The 22,861-nt window shown below is 43.7% G+C and overlaps 1 protein-coding gene across 3 annotated transcripts in view; it reads right to left on the bottom strand.

Annotated features, from left to right (window-relative positions):
• The window catches only part of kitlga (kit ligand a), a 184,274-nt gene that overhangs the window by 122,408 nt on the left and 39,005 nt on the right, over positions 1-22,861 (bottom strand). For all 3 annotated transcript variants that reach the window (XM_041216398.1, XM_041216399.1, XM_041216400.1), the window contains exons 2-4: positions 11,608-11,721; positions 9,117-9,179; positions 2,366-2,521 (exon numbers count right to left, since the gene is read on the bottom strand). In XM_041216398.1, coding sequence (XP_041072332.1) covers positions 2,366-2,521; positions 9,117-9,179; positions 11,608-11,721 — 333 coding nt within the window. The remainder of the gene's footprint in view (positions 1-2,365; positions 2,522-9,116; positions 9,180-11,607; positions 11,722-22,861) is intronic.

The following is a 22,861-nucleotide window of genomic DNA, read 5'->3' as shown; positions in this document are numbered from 1 at the left end:
CTAGGAATTCATCTCTTGGGTATTGATGAACATCAGATAGAAAGATAGTTGGGGCATTAAAAGTAACAATTTTCATTTTCTTTGACCACATTCCTTTACTAGACATTAACTATTGGAAATGGATTAAAAAAAAGAAACTATTTGACTGGGTTTGATGGCAAGAGGAGGGGGAATCATGTGCTGAAACCTTCTAGGAATGTGTCCAAACACAGTTCCCTATGACCAATTCTCAGGACTCTGGGTAAAACACTGAGTAACTGGGGATTTGAGAGTGCTGGAAACCGGCTGTGATTACCTAAACACCTGATTATATTTCTGACAAACGCTGAGGAATCTGCCTTAAAAAAACCTTTCCCTTCATCTTAACTTGATTGGAAAATGACTTCTGATGTTTTGGTGGGCAAAGAATAATAGACAGATAACCAAGGACAAAAATCTGATGCCTTAAAATGCATGCCAAATCCTTTCAGCACTATGGCCCAAGTGGTTGCTACAGTGTCTAGATATCGAGGCTTAGAGCTGCTCTCACACAATAGTTGGCTGAAGTAAGGCAGGCTAGCACGACCATCTGCCCTAGTTACCTGCCACTCACCTTGGCACATGTTCCAAATTGGCCTTTGGATTCCCTCCGCAACCATTGCACCACCCCTCCCCCAACTCCCTTCACTAGAGGAGGTGGGAAGTGGCCAGGTCAGGATTCTAATACCTGCAGCTACTTAAAGGGCTGAGGCAGCATCAGAGACATGAATTTGGTCACTGTCTCTGCTGGCATTGTGGAGCTGTTACCCAATGAATGGCCTCTACCAGTCTGACACTGGGCATCCATTACAGATGGAAGGTGTGAGACCTGCCTTGCTGACATGTTAGTCTCAGGATATGCAACGGATGATGTCACATGGCCATTATTGCCCAATTTAAATATTCCCATTGGGTGAGAATTTCCAACAACCATCTGAGGTGACACTGTAACATCAGGAGAGCATGAAAGTCGTTTGGCAGTACAGGACTTGAGAATTGCAGGAAAAAGATTTTTTGTTGAAGCTTTTCGTCTAATTGCAATCATCAGGGCAATTCACAAGAAAATACCGATGTTGGGGGAACAAGCTATTGATACTGTATGGGAAGAGAGTGCTGATTGGTTGCCAAGTGGACTCTGATAGAGGGGTTGTTGTTGATAAAGCACCAGCTGATGTGACTGACAGTTAACCGCAAAGCATTGTTTGAAATTTAAACCAGGCAGCTTGACTCTGATTGGTCAAGGCATTGCCCTGAGGAATGAGTCAGCGAATGGCTGTCACTTATTTTGTCTAGCTGAAACAGACGCAATATGTGTACATGTCCTTTCTGTCTGCAAAGAGCAGGGCCCTGTGTATTAATATACGTAGCTTACAGCACATGCAAATACACTACACTGACCGACTGATAATCTTAAATTGTTTGTTAGCGTAATTCTTAGCAAGCTGAGGATTATTTAGCATTTGCTGTCCAATCGCGGACTCACATTTAATGTTGGACTCTGTACTTTGAGGTTTGCAAGCATGGGCTAGTTGGGTGCTGTACTCCTCTCATACAGTATCAATATGTTTGTTTCCCCAGGCATTGGTATTTTGTTGTGAGTTGACCTGATGAGTGCAAGATGAAAAGCTTCAACAAAAAAACTCTCTTTTTTCAGCAATAGAATAGAAAAGATTGGGAAGAAACCCAGTGCAATGGGAGCCTGAGCCCATTTTCCAGACCCCCACCAAAGTCCCAGGATTGCAGAGCAACCCAGGCCTCAGATAAATAATGTGGGGGTGGTGGTTTCGCAGGGTGGGGGTCGCAGGGAGAGGGCAGCTGGGGGGTTGGCAGCAAGGGTTGGAGGGTGGCTCTCATTGGCCCCTGGTTCCTATGTCAAGACCACCGATCAGATATTGAGTGCCATTGATTGAGGGACCCTCACCCCTAGGAGGTGACCAGCTGGCGGCACGGTTTTAGCCTTAGCTGCTGGGCATGCTGCACAGCGACAGGCCCACCTGGGTTAATACTAGTGGCGGTGTGATAACGTCCTTAAGTAGTCATTAATCGGCCACTTAAGGGCTTCAGTTGACCCTTCCAGCCCACAACTTAATTCAGTGGAGGTGGGGGATGTGGGGGTGGGGGTGGTGTTGGTGGGAAGGTGGCTTGGTTCAGGTATGCCCCCGTCCCACCTAATTACATACCCTTCTCCTCACCAAGCTCACCACCGGAGAGGGTGGGAGATTCCATCCACCCAGGGGGAGCTGAAGCATCGGGCACCCACCCCCATCCACTGTGACCGGCCAACTCTAGACAGTTAGGAGACACTGTCAGGCTAAACATGCAAGCAAAGAGACATCAAACGTTGTACCTTGTCATCGGATAGACAGTTGTGAATACCATCCAGAACCCGGTGGAGATTTTCAATAATTAAATAATTTGATGAATTCTTGGCAAACTTTTCCAGAAGACCATCCAAGCTGAATGACATTTCAGGCACTGTTAAATGCAGCCAACATGTATCAGTCTGCATAGAGAAAAAGAATTTAAAAATTACCCAATGAGCAGAAGGATTAATACAAACATGTTAAGAGCATAGGACTTAGGAACTATTCCGCCCTTTAAACCTGCTCCACCATTTAATAAGATCACGGCTGATCTGAATATGGTCTTAACACCATTTATGGGGGAATATCCTGTTCCCCCATAACGCTTGGCTCCTTCATCTATCAAAAATCCATCTAACTCAGCCTTGAATAAATTCAATGGCCCAGCCTCCACTGCTTTCTAGGGAAGAGAAATCCACAGGCTAACGACCCTCTAAGAGAAAATAAAACTCTCTTAATCTCTGTTTTAAAAGGGAGACATCTTACTCTTGAACTGCATCCCGTAGTTTTAGCCTTCCCCACTAGCGAACGTCTTCCCAGTACCCATCCTATCAAGTTCCTTCAAGATCTTAAATGTTTCAGTAAGATCATCTCTCACTCTTTTAAACTTCAATGATGTATAAACCCACTCTGTTCAACCTTTCTTCATAAGATAAGCCCCTCATCCCAGGAATGTGTCGAGTGAACCTTCTCAGAACTGCTTCTAATGCATTTATATCTTTTTTCATATATGGAGACCAGAACTGTGCACAATACTCCAGATTCAGTCTCATCAAGGCCCAGTACAGTTGTAGTAAAACTTACCTACTTTTATATTCCCCTTGCAATAAACAACAACATTTTATTTGCCTTCCTAATCACTTGCTGTGCCTGTATACCAACTTTTGCAATTCATGCACCAGGACACCCTGATCCCTCTGTACTGCAGAGTTCCCCAATCTCTCCCTATTTAAATATTGTTGGTGAAAGGGGGACAATAAATAGAATATCCAGCACTTTGAGGGATAATGAACGAGGCATGATTTTCATCTGGCACATGAGGATGAGAAGATTTGCTTGTGCAAAAGGTCATTCTCCATGTTACATTCCCCAACCACCTTCAGCTGCTTCATCAATGACCTTCCGTCCATCATAAGGTCAGAAGTGGGGATGTTCGCTGATGATTGCACAATGCTAAGAACCATTCGTAACTCATCAGATACTGAAACAGGCCATGTCCAAATGTAGCAAGACCTGGATAATATCCAGGCTTGGGCTGAAAAGTGGCAAGTAACATTTACACATCACAAGTGCCAGGCAATGACCATCTCCAACAAGAGAGAATCCAACCATTGCCCCATGACATTCAATGGCATTACCATCATTGAAACCTGCACTATCAACATCCTGGGGGTTACCACTGACCAGAAACTGAATTGGACCAGCCATATAAATACTGTGGCTACAAGAGCAGCTCAGAGGCTAGGAATCGTGCAACGATTAATTCACCTTCTGACTCCCCAAAGCCTGTCCGTCACCTATAAGGCACAAGTCAGGAGTGTGATGGAATATTCCCCACTTGCCTGGGTGAGTGCAGCTCCAACAACACTCAAGAACTCAGGAAGCTGACACCATCCAGGACAAAGCTGCCCGCTTGATTGGCACCCCATCCATAAACATTCACTCCCTGCACAGTAGCAGCACTGTGTAGCATCTACAAGATGCATTGCAAAACTCACCAAGACTCCTCAGGCAGCACCTTCCAAACCACGAGCACTACCATCTAGAAGGGCAAGGGCAGCAGACACATGGAACACAGTTACCTGAAAGTTCCCTTCCAAGCCACTCACCATCCTGACTTGGAAATATATCACCGTTCCTTCACTGTTGCTGGGTCAAAATCTTGGAACTCCCTCCCTAACAGCACTGTGTGGGTGAATCTACACTACAGGGACTACAGCGGTTCAAGAAGGCAGCTCACCACCACCTTCTCAAGGGCAACTAGGGATGGGCAATAAATGCTGGTTTAGCCAGTGATGCCCACATGCCGTAAATGAATAAAAAAAACGTAAAACCAGATACAGTACACATTCAGGGGTCCCTGGATAAAGAAAGAACTTGCATTTTATATAGCACCTTTCATGACCTCAGGATGTCCCAAAGTGCTTTAGTCAATTAAATACTTTTGAAGTATGGTCACTGTTGTAACATAAGGAAACAGAGCAATCAATTTGCACGCAGAAAGCTTGCACAAACAGCAATGTGATAAAGATCAGATAACCCGTGTCAGTGATAAAAACAGAAAGCTTTGGAAATATTCAGCTGGTCTGGCAGCAATGGAGAGAGAAACAGAGTTAACGTTTCGAGTCCAATATGACTCTTTGGAACTGGAGAGAGATAAAAATGTCATAGTTTTAATTTTGTTGAAAAATGGGGGAGGGATTCAGGTGGAACAAAAAGGAAGGTGAGGGACAGGTGAGAGGGCGGGGGAGATTAAATACCAAGACACGTCTTATGTTCCACCTGACCCCATGTCAAATGTTAATGAACGGCTGGAAAATGCCATGCTCCAGATTTGAACCAGAGCACAGGGGAATTGTCACACTCACAGCATCATTGTCAGCTGTGGTTCAGTGGGTAGCTCTCTTGCCTCTGTAATCCTTTAGCCCTGCAAACTTCTCTGATATCTGTGCCTCTCTAATTCTGGCTTCCTGAGCATTCCCAATTTTAATTGTTTTACCATTGGTGGCCATGCCTTCAGCTCCCTAGGTCCTGATGTATGGAAGTCCCTCCTTAACCCTCTCTGCCTCTCCGCCTTTCTTCCCTCTTTTAAGAAGCTCCTTAAAATCTACCTTTTTAAGCAAGCTTTGGGCTACCTGCCCTAACACCACCTTACATGGCTCAAAGTCAAATTTTACGTTATAATGCTCCTGTGAAGCACCTTGGGACATCTTAACATATGAAGCTCAAAAGGTTAGTATGCAGGCACAGCAGGTAATTAGGAAAGCTAATAGAATGTTATCGTTTTTTACGAGGGGAATTGAATACAAAAGTAGGGAGGTTATGTCTCAGTTGTACAGGGCATTGGTGAGACCACAACCAGAGTACTGTGTACAGTATTGGTCTCCTTATTCAAGAAAGGATGTAAATACATTGGAAGTAGTTCAGGGAAGGTTTACTAGACCAATACTGGAATGGGCGGGTTGTCTTATGAGGAAAGGTTAGACAGGCTTGGCTTGTATCTGATGAAGTTTAGAAGAGTAAGAGGCGACTTGATTGAAACATATGGGATTCTGAGGGGTCTTGGCAAGATGATGTGGAAAGGATATTTCCACTTGTGGGAGAATCTAGAACTAGGGGTCACTGTTTAAAAATAAAGTGTTGCCCATTTAAGACAGAAATGAAGATAAATTTTTTCTCTGAGGGTCATGAATCTTTGGAACTCTCTTCCTCAAAAGATGATGGAAACAGAGTCTTTGGATATTTTTAAGGTGGAAGTAGATGGATTCTTGATAAGCAAGGGGTTGAAAGGTTATCGGGGGTAGGCAGGAATGTTGGGTTGAGATTACAATCAGATCAGCCATGACCTTATTGAATGGGGGCCAGGTGGCCGACTCCTGCTCTTAATTTGTATGTTTGTATGAAAGCTGCTACATAGGGGCCCTGTTACAATGCGGTTGCTATAGCGTTGAACCCAGTATATTGCAAGATCTTGGACTTCCAGCATATTCTAGAAATATTGAAACATTCTAGAAATATTGAACTTCAGAATATTTTTTGGCCATCACTCCAATTGTTTTGTTGATGGTTTATGATGAAAAGTCTGGACTTTGAAAGCTGAAAGATTTTTTCAGGATTTACATGGCATGTAGCAAAATTCTGGCAAAATTACAGATATGCTTTCAGATTGAATATAAGTGCAATAGATGGCAGTAACCTGATAAATTTAAGGCAAAAGCTGCACTTCAAACAGAAAGAAAATTCACTCCCCAAGTCAATGAATAACTCCAGTCTTGTGCACTGAACTTTACCTATCTTTTGTCATGCTCCTACTTTACTGCCTACATTACAGGTGACAACTTGACTTTACTGTATTTCCTCAAGGGGCATTATCAAAGACAAAAGCTGTTGACATTCACAAATGATGTGGAGAGCTCGCTGTCTGTCCTATTTTGAAGAAGAGCAGGGCAGTTTCCTCGGTCTTCAGGCCTGTGGTCATCCCTCAACCAACACCACATAAGAACCAATTATCTAGTCATTTGTTTCATTGCTGTTTGTGGCACCTTGCTGTGTGTGCCTTGACTGCTGTGTTTCTACACCAGAACAGTGACTACACTTCAAACATACTTCATTGCTTGTAAAGCACTCAAAACACCAAATTAGACATTGATATCCTATATTAGGAGTTGAGTTTTGCATTCAACATCTACCACAAAAATTGTCTTCCTCTTCCTGCCCTCATGCTTTGTTGACAACACATTCTTCTAGTGTTATCCACACCAACAATAACTTGGGACTAAAAGACACCTGCAGCTTTTGAGCGAGATAACGGGAGCCATGACTTCAGCTGAAATCATCGGTTGGAATATTTCAGATGGTGGGGTCTCACTTTGGAAATATTTCGCCGTTCCTTCACTGTCGCTGAGTCAAAACCCTGGAACTCCATTCCTGGACTGTAGTGGTTCAAGAAGGCAGCTCACCACCATCTTCTCAAGGGCAAGTAGGGTTGGGCAATAAATGCTGGCCCAACCAGCGAAGCCTACATCCCATGCATGAATTTTAAAAAATCTTTTCTTCTCTATGGAGAACAATTACAGCTTCTCCAATCTATCAATGTAACTGAAGTCCCACATCCCTGGAACCATTCTTGTAAATCTTGCCCTTTCTCAAGCTCTCTTGCCACCTTCAAACGATATGCAAATATACCCTCAGGACCCTCTGCTCCTACACCCCTTTTGGAATTGTATCCTTTATTTTATAATGCCTCTCCTCATTCTTCCTACTGAAATGTGCCACGCGCCCACCCATTCCACCAGCCTGTCTATGTCTTCTTGCAAACTATCACTATCCTCCTCACAATACCTCCACATTTTTGGTCAGCTGCAAATTTTGACATTTTTCCCTGCGCACCCAAGTCGAGATCATTAATATACATCAAGAAAAGCAGCGGTCCTAGTGCCGACCCCAAGGGAAGCCCACTATATAGCTTCCTTCAGTCCAACAAACAACCATTCACCACTGTCTTCTGCTGACTGTCACTCAGCCAATTGAAATATAAATGGGGTGGTGCTCAAGTCAGGCACCCGGTTTGATCAGTTCACTTTCCCAGGTGTTATTAAAACGATCACTCCCTTCCCTTCCCAGTGACCAAAAAGAAAACATCACTGATTTTGATCACAAATGAATGGTCTCAATGAATGGCAAATTTCAGCCTTTGCTTTAGTTTGGGAGCAGTGTGCAAAAATAAACAAGAATCAGGGTTAATTTTTTCTCGTCCCTCTTGTTCCCGAATACGAAGGTTCCATTTTCTAATGCCATGTTTCAGGTTGCAGTGCCTCCAGCAGGGATTGACTTGGAGTCTCTAGGACATTGCTGCAAGCAGTGGCTGGGAGAAAGTCATAAAGGCATTAAATATAATTATGAGTTTTATTTTTTGCGATGTATTTGAACGCTTTCATTTATTAATTATAAAAATCTTGGAAATGGGGGGAAAAGGGCTATTTACTGGGTAGGGTGGCTGGAGGTGGGAGATCATATGATGAAATCTCCAAGAATACGTCCAATCACAGATGGTGCCCCAAGTTTGGGATCGTGCATGTAGGTCAGCCATGTTGTGAAGTTGTCATAGTAACCATGGAGCTGCGGCATGCTTGATTTTTTTTCATTCCTTCATGGGATTCAATGTTGCTGAAAGGCCAGCATTTATTGCCCATCCCTAGTTGCCCTTGAGAAGGTGGTGGTGAGCTGCCTTCTTGAACCCCTGCAGTCCATGTGGTGTAGGTACACCCACAGTGCTGTTAGGGAAGGAGTTCCAGGATTTTGGCTCAGTGACAGTAGAGGAACGGCGATATATTTCCAAGTCAGGATGGTGAGTGGCTTGGAGGGGAACTTGCAGGTGGTAGTGTTCCCCATGCATCTGCTACCCTTGTCCTTCTAGGTGGCATAGGTCGCATGTTTGCAAGGTGCTGTCAATGGAGCCTTAGTGAGTTGCTGCAGTGCATCTTGTAGATGGTATAGACTGCTGCTACTGTGCATCAGTGGTGGAGGGAGTGAATGTTGAAGGTGGTGGATGGAGTGCTGATCAAGCAGGGTCCTTTTGCCTGGACGGTATCGAGCTTCTTGAGTGTTGTTGGAGCTGCACTCATTGAGGCAAGTGGGAGAATATTCCATCACACTCCTGACTTGTGTTTTGAAGGTGGTGGACACGGGAGTCAGGAGTTATCATCATTGGGGTAGCAAGGGAGAAGAGCAAGAGGCCAGGGAGAAAAAGCTTGGAGCGTTAATGTTTTTTCTGCTGCTCCGGCGAGTGATAACGTGATACACATTGAGTGGGATTTTCTGACCCTGCCTACTGCTGGGATCGTCCAGTCCTGCCAAAAGTCAATGGACTTTAGTCTGGGCCATCGAATCTCCCACGGCGAATCCCACCACAACGGGGCTGGGAAAAATTTCTTAACCCAGAAGCTTTTAAATATGATTCAAATATACGCCCAATTTATTAAGGCCAACGTATAAAATGTATTGGAATATACATACCACATTAGGGACTTTAGAAATATATTTTATCTGGATTTTATAATCACTTGGCAAGTTTCCAACCTAAAAAAAACACGAAAGGGAAATTTTAAGAAGTATAAAAATAACCTTTACTTTATTAACAGTGAATTTCCCTGTTACCGAGCTAACTGTTTAAAATGCAAATAGCTAGGGTCACCAGGAAGGCAGCCACATTGAACATAAACCAAAAAAAGAGCTGGATTCATTGCACATCAGTCAGCAGCACAGTCAGAACAAACAATCAACATTGCCAGCCCGTACACTTATCATTGCTGCAACCACTGACTTACAAATGTCAGATGTTTGCCTTTCCTCAGATTTTGACTAAAACTGTTTTGTGTTTACAACTTTTCCTGTTTCTCGGTTCGGATTTCCAGCATTTCGGGGAATGTATTCACACGTCTCACGGCTTCTGTTTCACTGAGCTCCCCGTGACTCAGGTGTTGAAAACTCTGAACAGGCTGAGGCTTTAATCTCAAGAAAAACAAAGGAGGGCCTGATAGAGAATCTTCATTAATATGAAAGGGTTTGATAGGGTAGAGGTGGAGAAGGTGGTTCTGCTTGTGGCGGAGACCCTAAACAAGGGGCCATAAAAGCAAGATGGTCACTAATAAACCCAAAGAGGAAGGCAGGAGAAACAATGGGGTTAGAGTGTAGAACTCGGTATCCTAAGGAGCTGCTGAGGTGAATAGCATAGATGCATTAAAGGGGAAACAAGATAATCACGTAAGGCCAAAGGAATAGAAGGATATGTTGATAGGATTAGATGAGTAGAGTGAGAGGAGGCTAATGTGGAGCATAAACACTGACGCAGATCAGTTGGGCTGAATGATTTGTTTCTGGGCAATGTGAAAGTATACTCCCTGGCATTTGGTAAATCCAAGTATCCTCGGCTTACAAGGGAAACCTGCAAGTTTGCTTTTGGACTGGAGCTCGCTGCACAGACCACTGGCATTGGGAATTGACTTCATTAGCAGAGACTGTGTGTGACACGAATGAAACAAATTTGGCTGACGACAGAATTGATTTCAGCCTAAAGCAGAAGCTCAATAATTCCACCACTGCATTTTATCTCAAAATACCATCTTACAGGAAGGCTGTTTCTCTTTTACAGAACTTTGCAGAATGTGAGCAGTAAACACACCTCTCCCAGAGACTGCACGGCTTGTGGCGAAAAAAAATTATGTAGCACTTTTCACAACGTCAAGACATCTCAAAATACTTTACAGCCAATGAAGTACTTTGATGTGTAGTCACAGTTGTGATGTAGGAAACGCAGCAGCCAATTTGCATACAGCAAGCTCCCACCATCAGCAGTGAGATAATGACCAAACAATCTGTTTTTGTGATGTTGATTAGGGGGTAAATATCAGCCTGAAGGCCAGGGATAACTCCCTGCTCATCTTTGAAATAGCTCCATGGAATCTGTTACACCCACCTGAGAGGGCAGATGGTTCAATGCCTCATTTGAAAGACAACACCTCCAACAGTGCATGCAGCACTCCCTCAGTATTGAACTGGCAGTGTCGGCCTACATTTAGGGCTCAACTCTGGGGTAGGACTTGCAGGCACAACCTCCTGATCCAAAGGGTAAAAATCTCACCAATGGAGCCAGAAGTTGGGATATCAGTTTATTAAAAATCTTATGTCTGCATGTTCTTCCTGGCTATAAAACCTTACTTCCTGCTGTCATGGTTCTGTCACACTGTTTCCCAATTATTAATTCCTATGCCCACATTTATAATGGAATCAGCGGAGGCAAACTTGATACGCTGTAATTACATCCTCCCGCCAGTGGAGGTGCTGTATGCCACGGCTTTGTGTCCCCCATACACACCAGTCCGATATCCTTTTAAGAAGGAAACCTGCTGTCCTAACCCAGTCTGGTTTATATGTGATTCCAGCCCGAAAACAATGAGGTTGACTCCTAATTCCCTCTAACGTGGTATAGTGAGCCGCTCAGCTGTATCAAACAGTTCAAGACAAAGGGCAACAGGGATGGGCAATAGATTCTAACTTTGACAAGGATGCCCACATCCTCAGAACGAAGAAACGGAAGTCTTGCACTCCGGATAAACCCTGCTCACACCAACTCTACATCTCTTGTACCCCCCGCTTGCCTAAATTTTGCTCATTTACTGCAAATCATAATACAAAATAAAAATATCCTATTAAATGAGGTCAGAATCTACCCACTTGGAAATGAGGATTGAATTAAGCCTGTGTGCCCCGCTCCTAACTTAAACAGCACCATAAAAAAAAGGGAATAATTGGTCATTGCTGTTTGTGGGATCTTGCTGTGCCACAAACGGTTACTACTTTCACCATGCGACAGGGCTTCAAAGAAAATCCATTGGAGAGCGCTTAGGGACATTTTTAAGAGAGGTGCTAAAACAGGCACTTGCTTTTTTTTGTCAAAAAAATTACTAAACAGTCACAGGGTTTTACGAGATTGGCTCCACTTACTTACCAATTCATCAATAAGTTTTATATCATCAGTCACTGGGTTCCCTGTTTTGCATATAGGTCCTCCAAATATGTTGGGCAGAAACAAGTGCAGGTAAATCACGCTGTTTATAAAAGTCTGAAATGGAAGAAAACCGTAACAAAATCAAAATGTAGTGAAAGGTTATATGTTCTTTTAAATAAGCAATAAGCCAATAACGTAAACAATTAACAGAGTGACTTAAAAGGGCACTGTAACAGAAGACAAAACTTTGAAGGAAACTTATCTAATTCAATTAAAACATTGTTCCTGGGGCTGATGATGCACTCCAGTCCCTGAGCTGGCCACTGTTGCAGAAGGTGAAAAGTGTACTGGTGGACACCACATGCTCCATCTCAGGGTCACCAGGGTGCGAGCGTAGCCTCAGAATAGGGGTAGACAGTAAGGTCTAACAACCCTCTCCACAGCCTGCTGCATGTACCTATTAATGGCCCCTTAGTGAAGGGTTATATGTCTCCTGAGAGTGCAGGTGTAAGTGTTCTGGATCACCTACTTTGAAGTGTTCCCCCTGCAAACTTTGCTGCTTTGCCTTAAGAAAAATCAACAAGAGAGAAGAAAGCCAGTTAGCTTGTTCTAACCTTAGAGTGGAAATGGTGACTTACAAGAACCTGTCAAGCTATGAAGAAACTTCCACAGCAACAGGAAACAACCACTAACAGATTTTCGAATTGATCTGAGACCAATCCGCCTCTTATTTACCTCATGACACATCTGTTTAGAACAATTATTTTGTTTGGGGGTTTTAAAGGGAAAAACGAGTTCATATATAACTGTTTATTAACAGCAGAATAATACGCTGCGAGTTACAAGCACAAAGTCCCTTCTAAAACAATATTGGTAGGTTCTTCATCTATCGTGTATGTTGGACAGGTGGTGGGTAGATGAGCATGGAACACTCCACTGCACCATATTTCACTCTGCACTCACACCATCAAAACCTGCCTCTGCTCCATTCTTGGCCACACTTGCCTCTTCCTGTCATCCCACATACTTCTTGAAACTACCTCATGCATCTTAAGCACCTGCCAAACAGGTCACATTTTAACACAGAACCATAGATCACTACTGCAGAGGAAACAGGCCATTCGGCCCTTCTTGTCTGTGCTGAAATATTATTCTGCTAATCCCACTGACCTGCACCCAGTCCATAATCCTCCATGTATCTATCCAATTTATTTTTAAAACTTAAGAGTGAGCCCGCATTTACCGGGTCAGATGGCAGCTCGTTCCACACTCTCTCCACTGTCTGAGTGAAGAAGTCCCTCCGAATGTTGCCCCTAAACCTTTCCCCTATCACCATAAAGCCATGTCCTCTCGTGTTTATCTCTCCTAATCAAAGTGGAAAGAGCCTACTTGCATTTACTCTGTCTATACCCCTCATAATTTTGTAAACTTCTATCAAATCTCCCCTCATCCTTCTACGCTCCAAGGAATAAAGTCCTAACCTATTTAATCTTTCCCTGTAACTCAACTCCTTAAGACCCGGCAACATCATAGTAAATCTTCTCTGCACTCTCTCAATCTTACTGATATCCTTCCTGTAGTTAGGTGACCAGAACTGCACACAATACTCCAAAGTTGTCCTCACCAATGTCTTATACAACCTCACCATAACATCCCAACTCCTATACTCAATACTTTGATTTATGAAGGCCAGTATGCCAAAAGCTTTCTTTACAACCCTGTCTACCTGTGATGCCACTTTCAGGGAATTATGTATCTGAACTCCTAGATCCCTTTGTTCCTCCGCACTCCTTGGTGCCCTTCCATTTACTGTGTATGTCATAATGCTGGAAGAGGTACAAGTCCCTTCCCAACAGCACAGCAGGTGTGCCTAAACCACCTGGATTGCAGCAGTTTGAGAAGGCATCTCACCACCACCTTCTCAAGGTCAATTACAGATGGGCAATAAATGCTGGTCTAGCCAGTGACACCAACATCCTGTGAAAGAACAAATTAAAAAACAATTGAGCCATTGATTCAATCCTGATTTTGATCTTGTTACCGCTGCAATTTTAAAGTGGTATGAACTACGCCCTCTGTCTTTCAGCTTCGTGACAGCAGGTCCACTAATAACATTAAAAAACATTATTATGCAACTTACTGTGTGCATAAGATATACTAGAAACTATGTGTGACAAAGGAGATAGCCAATCAGATCCCCATTTATCATCTGACATGGTTAAATTCTTGGAAATAATAACAACAGAATTCATATAGCGCCTTAAGCATGGTAAAATGTTCCAAGGTGCTTCACAAGGGTATCATCAGACAAACACTTGAAATCGTTCCACATGAGGAGACATCAAGTGAACAAAAGCGTTGTCAAAGTGATAGGTTTTAAGCAGTATTGTTACATGCAAACTCTAATCAAATTGTACTGTGGAAACATAGAAAATAGGAGCAGAAGTAGGTCATTTGGCCCTTTGAGCCTGCTCCACCATTCAATATGATCGTGGCTGATCCTCTATCTTAACGCTGTACTCCTGCTCTCTCCCCATACCCCTTGATGCCTTTAGAGTCCAGAAATCTATCTATTTCCTTCTTAAATATATTCAGCCGCTTGGTCTCCACAGACTCCTGTGGTAGAGAATTCCACAGGTTCACCACCCTCTGAATGAAGAAGTTTCTCTTCATCTCAGTCCTAAATAGTCTAGCCCATATCCTGAGACTGTGACCTCTTGTTCTAGAACCCACAGCCAGACAAAATATCTCTGCATCCCATCTGTTCATCCATGTCAGAATTTTATACGTTTCAATGAAATCTCCTCTCATTCTTCTAAACTCCAGTAGGGCCAATCTCTCCTCATACGACAATCCTGCCATCCCAGGAATCAGTCTGGTGAATCTTCGCTGCACTCCCTCTATGGCAAAGTTTATCCTTTCTTAGGTAAGGAGACCAAAACTGCACACAATGCTCCAGGTGGGTGTCACCAAGGCCCTGTACAGTTGCAGTAAGACATCCTTGCTCCTGTACTCAAGTTCTCTCACAATAAAGGCCAACATACCATTTGCCTTCCTAACTGCTTGCTGCACTTGCATGCTTGCTTTCAGTGATTGGTGTACAAGAACACCCAGGTCCCTTTGTACATCAACATTTCCCAATCTATCATCATTTAAATAATCTGTTATTCTGTTTTTTCTACCAAAGTGGATAACTTCACACTTATCCACATTATACTGTAGCCGCTATGTAAACGCCCACTCACTCAAGCTGTCTAAATCTCCTTGAAGCCTCTTAACACCCTCCCCATTGCTCCCACCTAGTTTCATGTCGTCAGCAAATTTGGAAATATTACATTTGGTTCCCTCATCCAAATCATTGATATATATTGTGAATAGCTGGGTCCCAAGCACAGATCCCTGAGGAACCCCACTAGTCACCCGCCTGCCACTCTGAAAAAGACCCATTTATTCCTACTCTCTGTTTCCTGTCTGTTAACCAATTCTCAGTCCATGCCAATATAATACTCTCGATCCCATGTGCTTTAATTTTACACACTAACGTCTTATCAAAAGCTTTCTGAAAATCCAAATACACCACATCCACTGGTTCTCCTTTATCTATTCTGCTAGTTATGTCCTCAAAGGACTCCAGAAGATTTCCCTTCCATAAATTCATGTTGACTTTGTCTAATCCCGTTGATATTCTTTAAGTATTCTGTTATCACATCCTTTAAAATAGATTCAAGCATTTTCCCTACTACTGAGGTTAGGCTAACTAGTCTGTAATTTGCTGTTTTCTCCCTCCCTCCTTTTTTAAATAGTGGGGTTACCTTTGCCATCCTCCAATCTGCCAGGACTGTTCCAGAATTTACAGAATTTTGGAAAATGACAACCAACACATTCACTATTTCCATGGTCACCTCCTTTAGTGCTCTGGGATGTAGATTATCAGGCCCTGGGGATATATCAGCTTTCAGTCCCATTAGTTTCTCCAGCATTATTGTTTTAGTAATACTAAGTTCCTTCAATTCCTCCTTCTCACTAGACCCTTAGCTCCTTAGTATGTCTGGGAAGTTATTTGTGTCTTCCTCCATGAAGACAGAACTAAAGTAGTTGTTTAATAGCTTTGCCATTTCCATGTTCTCTATTATAAATTCTCCTGTTTCAGACTGTAAGGGACCTGTATTTGTCTTCATTAATCTTTTTCTTTTTACATACTTATAGAAGCTTTTACAGTCTGCTTTGATGTTCCTTGCAGGTTTATACTCTATTTTTCCCCTTTAATCAACCTCTTGGTCCTCCTTTGCTGAATTGTAAACTGCTCCCCTATCGCTATTGCTCTCCCGCTCTTTTGTCCCCACTCTGTGCAACTGAGCCACTCGATGTGCTACGGACTTGGCTCTTGCTGCATTACCCTAAGAAACCATCTCCCCCAGCAGTATCCAAAGCAGAAAATCTGTTGGAGAGGGAGATGGGCCCATGGGACTCCTGCACTACCTGCCCAGTGCTTTTACTCTGACTGGCAGTCACCCATTCCCTTTCAGCCTGTGCAATCTTTGCCTGTGGTGTCACCATCTCACTGTATGTGCTATCCATGAAGATCTCATCCTTGTGGATGCTGTACAATGTCTCCAGATGCAGCTCCAGCTCCAAAATAGAGATTCCGAGTAGCTGTAGCTAGAGATACTTCCTGCACACATGGCTGCCCTCGGACACTAGAGGTGTCCCTGACTTCCCACATTGTACAGGAGGAGAATTCCACTTGGCTGAGCTGTCCTGCCATTACTCCTTTTACTTTTATTTCCTCTAGTTTAGAGGATATTAAGGACAGAAGAAATGCTTACCAGGTCATACTTAACAAGGCCACCACTCTTACTGAGGAAAGGTAGAAAATGAAAGGATCATCTCCTTCCCTCTTCAGCAAACTCCCTCTCTCACCAAACTCCAACTGAAACACTCTAATGCAGCCCAAAGCTGTGCTCCAGTGCAGACAAACACAGCCCTGCAAACACAGGCTTGCTTTTATGCTGTCTGAATCTAGCTTTTGAAAACCTGTTTAAGCCAGTTAACTAATTTACTAGCTGCAGCTGCAAACAGAGCCTGTATAACCCCTGTTTTAAAGCTGGGCTAAAATTCACCTTCTCCCAAACTAAAGAGCAACTTCTAGTTAGTTGCTCAGTTAAAGAAAGATTAGACTTTAGATAGAAACTAACCCTTAAAAGTCCCTCTCTCACCAAACTCCAACTGAAGCACCCTAATGCAGCCCAAAGCAGCACTCCAGTGACTGTCCGCTACTCCAAAGATGAAACGTTTCTTGCCTGCCTCATTCTTTGGCATACAATAGGCCACACTCTACAGAAAATCCACTCCACAATATGTTTTCATTTATTTATATTTTCCTGGCGATTACTTCCAATTCCTGTCAGCTTGGAAAGCGGGATGCAGGAAAATCTCTCTCCACGTTGTCATTTCTGCTTTCCGAAGAGGCAGAACAATGTACACAAATGCACTATTATATCCAAATGTTAGCAGTGCATTTGTGTACATTGTTCTGCCTCTTCGATCATCTCTTCACCCTACCGCATTCCAAGTTTGCGCATTCAGCTGCTGCTTAGCAACAATAACAACAGCTTGCATTTATATAACACCATTAACATAGTAAAATGTCCCAAGGTTCATGGGAGTGTTGTTGACCAAAGTCTGACACCGAATTACATATAAGGTCAAGGGTGCATTAAAACAGGTGGACGAAGAGGGAGGGTTTCAGGGGAGTTGTAAGGGATGAAGGAGAGGGAAGAGGTTTTGGGAGAGAATTCCGATGCTTAGGGCCTCGGCAGATGAATGCACAGCCACCAATAGTGAAGCGATTAAAATGGAGGATGGGCAAGAGGCCAGGATGACCATAACAACGACAACTGCTTTAGCATCTTGATTGGCAACCCATCCAAAAATTGGCAAAAGCTGGCCAATATAGACAGGCAGGTTATCATTTGAGGCCAATATTTGAAGCCTCCGGTTGGGAAGCTAATGATTTATGACCAACACTTGGAAAAATGAAAGCCTGCTAACTGCTTGCATTTCCGGTCCATTAGCTCTAATTCACTTAGCAATGTTTTACGATAGTGTAAAGTACGAACTTGACTTGCATTAAGTGGGCTTTCCTGGGATTTACAGCCAGCGTGCCAATGTCTCCCTGGAATTTAGTTCCCAGGATCATCCACCTTATCATTTTTAAAAGTTAAAACGAGCTCCGGTTCAAATATTTTCCACTCTTGGTTTCAAGTCATTGTTTGATTTGAAGTAGATGTCAACAGCTTTGCAATAGAGTAAGCCATGCAGTAGAAAGATTATTTTTACCATATATTAGTAGACAATTCCACCAAAATGCATTGTCAAGAAGAAATTATACCTGAAATGTTAACATTTTATCCTTAAAGAGGTAGACTGCTGCATATCTCTAGCATTTTGTACAATGCAGGTAATTACAGAAAGATTAAAAAAAGATGAATGATAATGGAGGATTTTAATTATCCTAATACAAACTGGGAAAGTAGCAATGTAAAAGCCAAAGATCAGAGAACTTTCTTGATCGGGGTGGGGGGGGATGGTTTCCAGCGTAATGAGGAAGGAAGCAGTGCTGGATCTGGTTCTGGAAAATGAAGGGGGGCAAGTGGAGCATGTTTCAATGGGGAAGCATTTGGGGAACATTGATCATAAATAGCATCAGGTATGGAAATAATTACGGAAAAGGACAAGGAATAATCAATCATAAAAATATTTAACTGGAGGAGTGTTAACTTCAGTAACTTGAAAAGTGATATGGTCCAGGTGGGTTGGAACTAAAAGGCAAATCAATAATTGAACATTGAACAGATGGTTCGGATACAAAGTAGACATATTCCCATGAGGGGAGAAGGAAGGGCATCCAAAGCTAGGGCTCCCTGGATGACTAAAGATGTATAAATTAAAATGAAACAGAGAAAGGAGGCTTATGACAAATATAAAATTCATAATGCAACAGAGAAATAAATAAGAGAGTACAGAGGAGATCTAAAATAGTTAATGAGAGGAACAAAAAGAGAAAGATTAGCAGCTAACACAAAAGGGAATCAAGAGGTATTTTATAAATATACAGATAGTAAAAAGGTAGTCAAGAGAAGCTTGGAAAAGTTAGGGATCAATAAGGAATTCTTCTTGAGGAAGTGAAGGGTATGGCTGAGGGCCAAAATGAGCACTTTGCAACATCTTCACTGGAGAAGAGATGTATCCAGTGTAACAGTAAAGGAGGGGAGAGTAGCGATATTAGAGATCAGAGATACTTAAGAAGTTGTCAGGACTCAAAATAAAAAAGTCACCTAGTCTGGATGGGAAGCACGTTTGGCCACTGAGCCAAGCAAGGATGGAAAGTGCAATAGCTCTGACCACAATCTTCCAATCCACCTAAGATATGGAGGTGCTGCCAGGGGACTGGTGGAGTTTTTAAGAATTCATTTTACGGGATGTGGGCATCACTGGCTGGGCCAACATTTATTGCACATTCCTAATTTCCCTTGAGAAGGTGATACTGAGCCACCTTCTTGAACTGCTGCAGTCCATGTGGTGTAGGTACACCCACAGTGCTGTTAGGGAGGGAGTTCCAGGATTTTGATCCGGCGACAGTGAGGGAACGGCGATATATTTCCAAGTCAGGATGATGATTGGCTTGAAGGGGAACTTCTAGGTGGTGGTGTTCCCATGTGTCTGCTGCCTTTGTTTTTCTAGATGGTAGTGGGCGTGGGTTTGGAAGGTGCTGTCTCAGGGGTTTTGGTGAATTTCTGCAATGAATCTTGCAGATGGTACTATTTGTCAGTGGTGGAGGGAGTGAATGTTTGTGGAAGGAGTGCCAATCAAGTGGGCTGCTTTGTCCTAGATGGTGTCAGCTTCTTGAGTATTGTTGAAGCTGCACTCATCCAGGCAAGTGGAGACATTTCCATCACACTCTTATGTCTTGTAGATGGTGGACAGATTTTGGAGAGTCAGAGGATGAGTTACTCACTGCAGGATTCCTACCTCTGATCTGCTCTTGTAGCCACAGTTTTTATATGGCTATTCCAATTCAGTTTCTGGTCAAAGGTGACACCCAGGATGTTCATAGTGGGGGATTCAGTGATGGTAATGCCATTGAATGTCAAGGGGCGATGGTTAGATTCTCTCCTGTTGGAGATGGTCATTGCCTGGCACTTGTGTGACATGAATTTTACTTGCCACTTGTCAGCCCAAGCCTGGGTATTGTCCAGGTCTTGCTGCATTTGGACATGGACTGCTTCAGTATCTGAGGAGTCATGAATGGTGCTGAACATTGTGCAATCATCAGCAAACACCACCACCTCTGACTTTATGATGAAAGGAAGGTCATTGATAATGCAGCTGAACATGGTTGGGCCTAGGACACTACCCTGAGGAACTCCTGAAGTGATGTCCTGGAACTGAGATGACTGACCTCCAACAACCACAATCACCTTCTTTGTGCTAGGTACGAATCCAGCCAGTGGAGAGTTTTCCCCCTGATTCCCATTGACTCCAGGTTTGCTTGGGCTCCTTGATGCCACACTCTATCAAATGCTGCCTTGATGTCAAGGGCAGTCACTCTCACCTCATCTCTGGAGTTCAGCTCTTTTGTCCATGTTTGAACCAAGGCTGTAATGAGGCCAGGAGCTGAGTGGCCCTGGCGGAACCCAAACTGGGCTTTGGTGAGCAGGTTATTGCTAAGCAAGTGCCACTTGATAGCACTGTTGATGACACCTTCCATCACTTTACTGATGATCGAGAGCAGACTGGTGGGCGGTAATTGGCCAGAGTGGATTTGTCTTGGTTTTTGTGAACAGGACAAAGCTGGCAATTTTCCACATAGCCAGGTAGATGCCAATGTTGTAGATGTACTGGAACAGCTTGGCTAGGGGCAAGGCAAGTTCTGGAGCACAAGTCTTCATTGCTATTGCCAGATTATTGTCACTATCCAGTGCCTTCAGCTGTTTCTTGATATCAAGTGGAGTGAATCGAATTAGCTGAAGACTGGCAGCTGTGATGTTGGGTCCTCCGGAGGAGACCGAGATGGATCATCCATTCAGCACTGATGGGTGAAGATTGTAGCAAATATTTCAGCCTTATCTTTTGCACTAACGTGCTGGGCTCCCCTATCATTGCGGATGGGGATATTTGTGGAGCCTCCTCCTCTAGTGAGTTGTTTAATTGTCCACCACCATTCACAACTGGATGTGACAGGACTGCAGAGCTTAGATCTTATCTGTTGGTTGGGATCACTTAGCCCTGTCTATCACTTGCTACTTATGCTGTTTGGCACACAAGTAGTCCTGTGTTGTAGCTTCACCAGGTTAACACCTCATTTTTAGGTATGCCTGGTGCTGCTCCTGGCATGCCCTCCTGCACTCTTCATTGAACCAAGGTTGACCCCCTGGCTTGATGGTAATGATAGAGTGGGGGATATGCTGGGCCATGAGGTTACAGATTGTGCTCAAGTACAATTCTGCTGCCGCTGGGGGCCCACAGCGGCTCATGGATGCCCAGTCTTGAGTTTCTAGATCTGTTTGAAATCTATCCCAGTTAGCACAGTGGTAGTGCCACAAAACAAGATGGAGGGTATCCTCAATGTGAAGATGGGACTTCATCTCCACAAGGGCTGTGCGGTGGTCACTCCCACCAATACTGCCATGGACAGATGCATCTGCAGCAGGCAGGTTGGTGAGGATGAGGTCAAGTATGTTTTCCCCTCTTGTTGGTTCCCTCACCACCTGCCGCAGACCCAGTCTAGCAGCTGTGCCCTTTAGGACTCGACTAGCTCAGTCTGCAGTGGCGCTACCGAGCCACTCTTGGTGATGGACATTGAAGTCCACCATCCAGAGTATATTCTGCATAATTGACCCCCTCAGTGCTTCCTCCAAGTGGTGTTCAACATGGAGGAAGCACTGATTCATCAGCTGAGGGAAGGCGGTACGTGGTAATCAGCAGGAGATTTCCTTGCCCATGTTTGACCTGATGTCATGAAGCTTCGTGGGGCCAGGAATCAATGTTGAGGACTTCCAGGGCAACTCCCTCCTGGCTGTATGCCACTGTGCCACCATTTAAGCTGGGTCTGTCCTGTTTTTAGGACAGGACATACCCAGGGATGGTGATGGTGTTGTCTGGAACATTATCTGTAAGATATGATTCCGTGAGGATCACTATGTTGTTGCTTGACTAGTATGTGAGACAGCTCACCCAAGTTTGGCCCATCGAGTCTGCACTGACACGTGAGAAACACTTCTTAGTATCCAATCATTTATTGTGTGTGCCTTGTCTTGTTTGGCCCTCCTCAAATGTATTACCTCAGACTTCTCCAGATTAAATTGCATTTTGTCACTTTCTGCCTTGCTGACAATCCATTGATACCTTCCCACCATCTACCACTTTCTTTTTCACTATCGATTGGATGACTAATTTTTATATCATCTACAAACTTCTTAATCATGTCCCCTACATTTAAAGTGAATGCACTGCCTGAGAGTGTGGCGGAGGCAGGTTCAATTCAATAGGGGATAGACTGTAATCTGAAAAGGAAGAATGTGCAGGGTCATGGGGAGGAAGCAAGAGAATGGCACTAAGTGAATTGCTCATTTGGATAGTCGGTACATAAACAATGACCGAATGGCCTCCATCTGCGTTGCAACAATTCTCTGATTCTGTGAAGTCTTAATCATTGTTGTATTCCATAAAAAGCAAGGGACCAAGTACTGAGCCTTGTGGAATGCCGCTGGAAATGGCCTTCCAGTCACAAAAACATCTATCGACTATCACCCTTTGCTTCCTGCCAATGAGCCAATTTTGGACCCAACTTGCCACTTGCCCTTGTATCCCATGGGCTTTTATTTCTCTGACTAGTCTGCCACGTAGTAACTTGTCAAAAGCCTCCCTAAATTCCACGTAGACTACATCAACGACAATACCCTCATCGATCCTTCTTGATACCTCCTCAAAAAATTCAATCAAGTTAGTCAGACACCACGGCCTAAACATTCTGGTCCTCCCCACCCGTGGGAATCGTCAAGGGTGGGATGGACAATTTGATGGCCCAGCAAAACGTCCATTTATTTCGGGCAGAAATTTACGGTCCCACAGTGGGTGGGACCGGAAAATCCTGCCCTACTTTTCCTGAACAAAACCACGCTGACTGCCTTTCTAAATAATGATTTTTACTCAGAATTCTTTAGAAATTTTCTAACAACTTGTCCACCACTGA

The sequence above is a fragment of the Carcharodon carcharias genome, chromosome 21 (genome assembly GCF_017639515.1).
Source record: "Carcharodon carcharias isolate sCarCar2 chromosome 21, sCarCar2.pri, whole genome shotgun sequence".
Classification (NCBI taxonomy): Eukaryota; Metazoa; Chordata; class Chondrichthyes; order Lamniformes; family Lamnidae; genus Carcharodon; species Carcharodon carcharias.
This window is presented reverse-complemented; position numbering and strand designations above follow the sequence as displayed.